Source organism: Triticum dicoccoides, chromosome 4A, assembly GCF_002162155.2.
Source record: "Triticum dicoccoides isolate Atlit2015 ecotype Zavitan chromosome 4A, WEW_v2.0, whole genome shotgun sequence".
Classification (NCBI taxonomy): Eukaryota; Viridiplantae; Streptophyta; class Magnoliopsida; order Poales; family Poaceae; genus Triticum; species Triticum dicoccoides.
In genome coordinates this window covers 7,310,280-7,318,186 of record NC_041386.1, presented here as the reverse complement: position 1 = coordinate 7,318,186, position 7,907 = coordinate 7,310,280, and the positions used below count along the sequence as shown (strand labels likewise).

At 45.0% G+C, this 7,907-nt stretch overlaps 1 protein-coding gene across 1 annotated transcript; it reads left to right on the top strand.

The window, feature by feature from the left end:
* Window positions 1-1,481: 1,481 nt before the first annotated feature.
* On the top strand, window positions 1,482-6,219 carry LOC119284561 (omega-amidase, chloroplastic-like). The gene is made up of 10 exons (XM_037563694.1): window positions 1,482-1,730; window positions 1,822-1,938; window positions 3,004-3,228; window positions 3,670-3,763; window positions 4,149-4,223; window positions 4,977-5,055; window positions 5,290-5,305; window positions 5,411-5,491; window positions 5,726-5,808; window positions 5,898-6,219. The coding sequence occupies exons 1-10, from the start codon at window positions 1,533-1,535 to the stop codon at window positions 5,974-5,976; spliced, it is 1,047 nt and encodes a 348-aa protein (XP_037419591.1). The 5' UTR covers window positions 1,482-1,532; the 3' UTR covers window positions 5,977-6,219.
* The last annotated feature ends 1,688 nt before the right edge of the window (window positions 6,220-7,907 follow it).

Here is a 7,907-nt window from a genome sequence, read left to right as displayed (position 1 = left end):
GCTGACCAAGATTACATCAAACAGTTGTACAAAGAAGAAAACAGAAGACGGGAAAGATAGAGAGTACTGGAATAATTTACAACCTAATTTTGAAACATGCAAACATAATATGCAAACGAGCCTAGCCTAAATCACCATGGCCAAACTCTTAAAACCAGAAGCCACACCAACACCAGGGTGAAAATCAACAAGACACCAGCATCGATAACCAACAACTCCTCGCCTATTCCTACAGAACATGCCAAGGCCGACAAGCCATTCGATTCTACCTCCGGAGAGGATCATGATCCTCTTGCGTCAGCTCGAAGGGCGTTGTACCGTCGGAAGGCAGGGTGCTCACCCTAGAGCCAAATGGACAAAGCCGACTTAGCAACTCGAGCATGAGGGGTAGAGTGCTAACCACCACCATAGAACTCCCACAGACTCACCGCAAAACACATGTCAACCACATATCCAGATCGACGCAAGCTAAAGAACGAGAAGACAAAGACTGGACGGAGAGGATGTAGAACAATGAACAATTCTCCACCACCATCTGCTTTCCACAAATCGCCACCATGGACGACACTTCCATGAAGGGGGGTGATGCCAATACGCCGCTGACATCCAGAAGGGGAACCAAGACTTTCACCTAAAGCGAGAGGTGAGGATGAGAAACATGGGAGGGGACCTCGATAAAGCCTTTGAGAAGGGGACCGGCGTCGACATCGTCGTGCCCTCTACCTAAGGCCAAGGGTTTCAACCGGTCTCACTCCCACACCCATCCATCCGGACCCGAGAGCATGAGCTATCTAGGTGAAGCCGCCATGGTCGAATCGGACCAAAGGGTGCAATCACAGAGTGTCGGGGCGCCACAACCGACGGGTGTACGCTCCCGCCACTAATATGATACTAGATCGAAAATAATAAAATATTTAATTCAATATGTTGCTCTTCAGGAGAGAGGTGTTTTGAAGCCTTTATTTTTGAAAAATTCAAATTCAAACTTTTATGGTTCAAAAAATTCCGAAAAAATATGCGTGTATGTAAGGATGTAACCCACATGTGTGTAAAAATTCATGATGAAATACCTTGAGTTGTGACCTAGACAAAAAAGGCAAATTCATGGCCTGGAAAGATGAATAGTATCATGTGTTAAATAGCCCAGATTTGTCTTTTTTGCATAGCCCTCATTTCAATGTATTTTGAACTGAGTTGTGCCTACATGTATATCTATATTTTTTTAGAATTTTTTTGAAATGTAAAAATATGAATTTCAATGAAATTACAAATTTGAATTTAGAGGCCTCACTGGAGGCCGAGCTCAAAAGGGATTTCCGGTTCTTCAGTTCATGTTTTATATGACACAACTTGTACCTACTACCGAAGCAAAGCAAGCAAGACAAGTGCCACCAGCCCATCACAGTCAACCGTGACACTGACGCCCGGCCCCGCCGTCAGCCGAATCCCATCCGCTCCGAAGACCCAACCACCCCCATCCAGTCGGCGTCACGACTCACGCCGGCCTCCGCGCTACACTACACCGTCCCCCGATGAGAGCCGCGGCCACATCCACAGCCTTCTCCCTCCTCTCGCCCTCCCGCCTCCGGACCTCCGCTCCCACCACCAGCAGCCTCCCCTACCGCCGTCGACCCCGTATCGCCGCGATGGCCGCCGCCGCCTCCTCCTTCCGCCCGGAGGCCGCGCGCTCGCCCCCCGCCGTCGAGCCCCCGGCCCCGCCGCTCTCCAAGGTCACCCTCCCTTCCCGGTTCGAGCTGATCGCTTTGGTTTTGTGTCGGGTCGGGGTTTGATCTGAAGAGGGTTTGGGTTCTGTGGGCGCAGTTCAAGGTGGCGCTGTGCCAGCTGTCGGTGACGGCGGACAAGGCTCGCAACATCGCGCGCGCCCGCGCGGCCATCGAGTCCGCTGCGGCCGACGGCGCCAAGCTCGTGCTCCTCCCGGTGAGTGCCTACGAACGAAGCCCTGTTATTACCAGCTCTGTCAGTACCAATTTCCTCTCGGATGACAGGGCCGTTGAGGATTGACTGTTGATTGTATAGAGTGATCGCGTCGTGATTCCGCGGGAATTTGAAGCATATTACCGTAGCATCGTTACCTTGACTGACTGGTGATTGTATAAGATTCAAGCGTGAGTATATGCACCGAGGGGGGGAGGATCATAGCACTGAATCATATCATGTGCATGTTTACTTCTGATATGTCAATAAAAGCAGTGAAATCTGTTCCCTTTCTTAACACAATGAAAGCAGCGAAAACTGTATTTCGGCAAAAAATTAGCTGTGATATTGAGATGTGCTCTAAAAGTTACTCCCTCCGTCCCATAATGTAGTGTCAAAAAACGTCTTATATTATGGGACGGAGGGAGTAGATTGTACTAGAATACAGGCCCACTATGCCACGTGTTACAGTGTTTCTAGTCCGACAGTTCCGGAGTTACTAACTACCAACATTGTGGTATTGACTATTGAGGCCCGGGCACTTGGCATCCGTTTGGCCATGAGCCAGATTGTAAATTTGTGGTATAATGCCGTTATTTTCTTTTTCCAATTGTCAAAAGATAATACAACATTATAATAGGTTTTGGCACCACTCACTTCTGTATAGCTTGCCCAATACTTGCCTTTTTTCTCAGCCTATTATAAGTTAATTAGGACAAGTTTCACTAACTTCGTAAATATAGTTTGGTACTTCGGTTTCTCATTTTTCTTCTCAAACAGGCTTTGACTTTTGAACCATGATATCATTTCCAACAAGTTTCACTAACTTCGTAAATATAGTTTGGTACTTCGGTTTGTCATTTTCTTCTCAAACAGGCTTTGACTTTTGAACCATGATATCATTTCCACATCTTGTGTTGCATGATTTAACATGCATTCACTAGGCTGGATCTGATTTTGCTTTGATAATTTAGTCCACTTTCTCTTATCAGATCATTTGGTACGAAATTCACTTTTGCTTTTTTATTACCTTTCACCTATTGCAGTTTCGTGTTTTTATGTGTGTAGGAGATATGGAATGGTCCATATTCAAATGAAAGCTTTCCAGAGTATGCTGAGGACATTGAGGCTGGTGGCGATGCAGCTCCTTCATTTTCAATGATGTCTGATGTTGCTCGCAGCTTGCAAATTACTCTTGTTGGTGGATCCATATCAGAACGTTCTGGTAACAGCTTGTACAATACATGCTGCGTCTTTGGTTCAGATGGCAAGCTTAAGGGTAAACATAGAAAGGTATGTATAGAAACTTATTTCCGTTAAGTAGTTTGTTTATATAATAACTGAAGAGTGAAAGACACATAAATTGAGTATGTCATAGTGACAGACAACAACGCCCACCGGATGAACTATGTTTGAAGAACCACTGTTTTTAAATACTATTACTGACATGCTCAGAACGTCTAGTACATCAATCATGATGTTTCCATGTAGTACTGTGATTCTCTTCTGACGAATGTAAAACATAATGTTCTCACGAAGTCACAAGCGAAGCACATATTTTATAAATTTACTCATTTCCGCAAGCTAATTAGTGAACTTACCTTATTCACAACATTTGATTAGTTAACTTACGCCTTGTGGCATTTTGTTTCTTCCACACTAAACAATATTATTCCTAAGGTGGTTCCTTCTTGGTTTTTTATGTCACAGCAATGAAACTTTTCATGAATGCAGGTCCATCTTTTTGACATTGATATTCCAGGAAAGATTACATTCCAGGAATCAAAAACCCTTACCGCTGGGCAGGATCTTACTGTTGTTGACACAGGTTTGTCTTATTACTCTGCTGTAATAAACCACACTGATTAGGTAGCTCTCAAACCACAAGATCTTCGACGCATCCCTAACTTTTTGTCTGGGTCATATAAATTAAGGTTTACAAACAGAGCATGTTTATGATTGATGTTGATATTTTTAAAGCCATACCTTTGCATATGGACTTCCCATGTTTCTTGGCTTTAAGAATCTCCTTCGGATATGTTATTTAAGCTTTCAGTACTCATTGTCCGTTCGGTTCTGCATCCTAGATTTCTTCTGCAATTTTTTGTAGCTAGTTGAATTCGGTCATCTTTGTTCTGCTTTATTTTCTTGATACAGCACAACTAATTTATTTTGTTGCATATAAAATCTAATATAGTGTCAATTGTTTTCAGATGTAGGCCGAATTGGTATAGGCATTTGCTATGACATTCGTTTCCAGGAATTGGCAATGTTGTATGCTGCAAGAGGTCTAAATTTCTCGCATCCTATTTTTAATGTACACATGATTTATCTGTTTGTAATGTTTTTTGGTGTTATAATCACAAAATACTTCTAGGATTGCTTTAATGCTAACCACTTCATTTGATTCGTAGCAGCTGCTAACTTACTATGTAGGTGCATAATGGATCACATTATTTGGTCTCAGAAACTCATAGCAAAATATAATTTGGCCGGTATTTACTTGTACTATGGGCCTGGTTGGTTAAGGGTCTGCTGGTAGGAGGATCTTTCTCCAGTCTTTTTGCCTGGTGAAAAGGGAGGTAGACTAGATAATTTTTTTATTTTTTCTTTCTTAATCAATAATAGATACAATCCCTGAATTCCATGCTTATATAGATGAATGTTTTGACAACGAAGAACCTGTCTAAGAAAGGAATCTTAAAACTATGCAACTAGCATGACTGACTATCAAGGTTTATGAGATATAAGTACTTTGTTTGCCTTTCTAGTTAAAGTCTGGTGGAAATATCTTTGGTCCAAAAGTTACGAGTTCATGTCATGGATGCAGCTCAATAGATAACCTTTCGACTAAAATGAGTTGAGAGTTGCTACTATTAACTGTATGTACTTTTCACACGCTGCAGTAGTCGTGTTGCTTGACACTGGGACCGAGCCCATAATAGCTTGCAACCTCTAGATTTTTAGTCGCTAATGACATAATACGTGCAACTTCACTGTTGATCATACAAAATATAATAATGCTCTCTCGTTGACTGCAGGTGCTCATTTGCTATGCTATCCTGGTGCTTTTAACATGACTACTGGGCCATTGCACTGGGAGTTGCTTCAACGGGCAAGGTATGTATCTTCTGAAATCTGAATCATTTGAACCTAGAGATGAAATGCAACAGATACATAATGAGGTTGAATATCTTGTACTTCTATTGATGATAAGATACTTCTAATAGATGTAGTCAAAAGATCAACGCTCGTATCAAAATTTCTCTAGGAGTACTATCTGAAGCATCTTTCCTATTTATATCGCATTACATCTTCTCTGCTTCTGTTCTGAATATATCTTTATGATGCCAGGGCTGCTGACAACCAGGTATGAGGAACACTGCTGTGCTGCCCTCCATTTTTCTGTACAGAAACTCATCATTTCTGCTTCCAGCTTTTCGCTTTCAAGTAGTAACAGTCATCATTCTTTCAGCTTTTTGTGGCAACCTGTGCTCCAGCTCGAGATACTAGTTCAAGCTATGTTGCTTGGGGACATTCCACTCTTGTTGGACCGGTGAGTTGATTACTGATTTTAAGATGCCAGTTCTTCGGTAGTTTGCCAGGAGCCTCCTGATCTTTTGTGCTCCGGAGTCCAGACCTGGAAGTTAAACTCAGCACTAATGCAAGGAATACTATGTTGCTGCTGTAGTGACTTGGCCTTGAGCCATGCCATTTCATATGCCCAGCACTCTGAAAACTCTTATTTCAGTGATGGTATGCGCTTAACTGTTGGCATTTTATTTTCCAGTTTGGTGAGGTGATCGCCACAACTGAGCATGACGAAGCAACTATAATAGCTGAGATTGATTATTCATTGATTGAGCAGAGGAGGTAGGCAGAATGATTGAATCTTAGGCTTTTTCATGGTGGTGTTTATTCTCAGCTTGATCTAATCGCCTGACCAACATCTTTTTGTTCAGGCAATTTCTTCCTCTGCGACATCAACGACGTGGAGATCTTTACCAGTTGGTAGATGTCCAGGGATCGGGTTCCAAGTAGACTGTCTGAATTGCTCGGGTAGGCATGATCCATGAAGCAAGAATCGCTGATTGAGAAGGCAGGCTCATATGCTTTGATTCGTGAGATGCATGTGGCACGTCTTCATCTGTAATTTGCACTCCTGGCACATAATGTGTGAAAAGGGGACAAAACCAATAAGAGAGACATGTAATATGTACAATTGTCTGAGTTGCGAAATAATCAAACCCCTTGGCGGGAACAAAAATCGAAAACTGTACTCAACGTCTCCACCTCCTCTACCGTTTGGCAGCCTGCCGTTCTACCACTGACATGTGGGCCTGTTGGAAACCTGGCCCACATGTTAGTGGCCCAACGTCACCTAGCGCACGGCAGAGGAGCCGCGTCCCTCGACCTGCTGGGTTACTTCTCTTATGGTTGGAGATGAAGCAAACATGATTACTTCTTCCTATCTCATTTTTAGCCTTGTATAAATAATGCAGGGTTACGTTACGTGAGTGGAGTGAGTTGAAGAACATGGAAGGCACAGAGATGGCTGTCCTGGATCAGATGTACCCCATGTTTTCGGCTTATTTTTGGGCCTTACGTCCGTGGCAGCTATAAATGAGTAGTGTGGCAGGCCAGGCCAGCCTGTGTGCACTGTGGTAACCATAAATGATCAAGCATGAAGGAGCTGCCCCCTGCGTCCTGGCCACGCTGCAGCCTGCTCGAACAGGAACATGGCTTCTGAAGACAGTACCACTGCCGGTGCAGGCGCCAGGCGCCAGGCGGGCAGGCGATGAAACACTGAGACAGCAGAGGAGGCATGGCGAGCTCATCATGAGCCGAAGAAGGCCGGCCAGCATTTCGGGTCCGGAGATGTGAGCCCATTTATGCGCCCATCACGCCTTCCTTCCGTTAATTAAAAGCGAGTTCCCCTCAATTTCTTTTTTTAAAAAAAAGCGAGTTCGCTTCGCCGGGTTTCAACTTTCAAATCCGCTTCTCTTCAATGCATCGCTACCACTGTGCATACACCTGCTGCTGCAGCGCGTCGATCGAAGAAAAAGTGTAAGATGAGATCGATGCATGGCCCGGCGTGGACCCAAGGAGACGATCGAGCTCCCCAGATGCACCAGTGGTTCGTCACCGCCACTGGCCCTGCTTGGTGCTTGCGGTTGTTAATCGAGTATTGCTGAATTTTGGTGGTTTCAGGTGTGATTCTCGTTTGAGCCACGGCGATGCCAAGCCCAGCCGAAACAACGCCCAAAACTATCACCATCGCACAGCCCGGTCGACCCACCACTGCCTGAATGGCTGGCTGCCCCGTGTTCACTGCGGCATCTTCGCCGGGCACGTCGGTCGCGTGGGAGGCTGCGCCGCCTGCTTCTTTTACTGCTCCATGGCTGGGCTGGCCGGCCCCTACCACCGCTGTCTCGCTCCGTGCGATCGGCCTCCTGCTGCAGGTAGCGGCGGGGCAGGCCCGATGGTGTAGCATGATGTGATGCACCTTCAGTTCCCCATCAATGCATCACAAGGATCGCACGTACGTGCGTGCGCCAAGACATTCATTGCCCCCTTTGTTTCAGCATTTCCAGCCACACGCCTTCAGTGAGGAAACGTTTCCGTCGACTACAAGGTGTCTACAGTGACTTCGTAAAATATCAAGATGATATGCCGGTTTAATCTTTCAGAGGTGCTCGCAAGGGTAGGACACATGTGTGCGTTCATACAAGTGAGTGTATGCATATATATAAGCGCTTTACGGCCGTACTGTGTTCAAGAAAAAAAACATTCATCCCCCCTTTGTTTGCGAGTTAAAAAATGGATAGTGCTAGGCACCCGTCGACAGGCGCCAGCTCCCGATAGATCGCACCCGCAGTGTCATTGCACGGCACCCCTGCACGCGTGGGAATATGCACTCATTTTTCAAAAAATTGCATTTGAACTTTTAAGCAGGTTTTAAATGTCAAAAA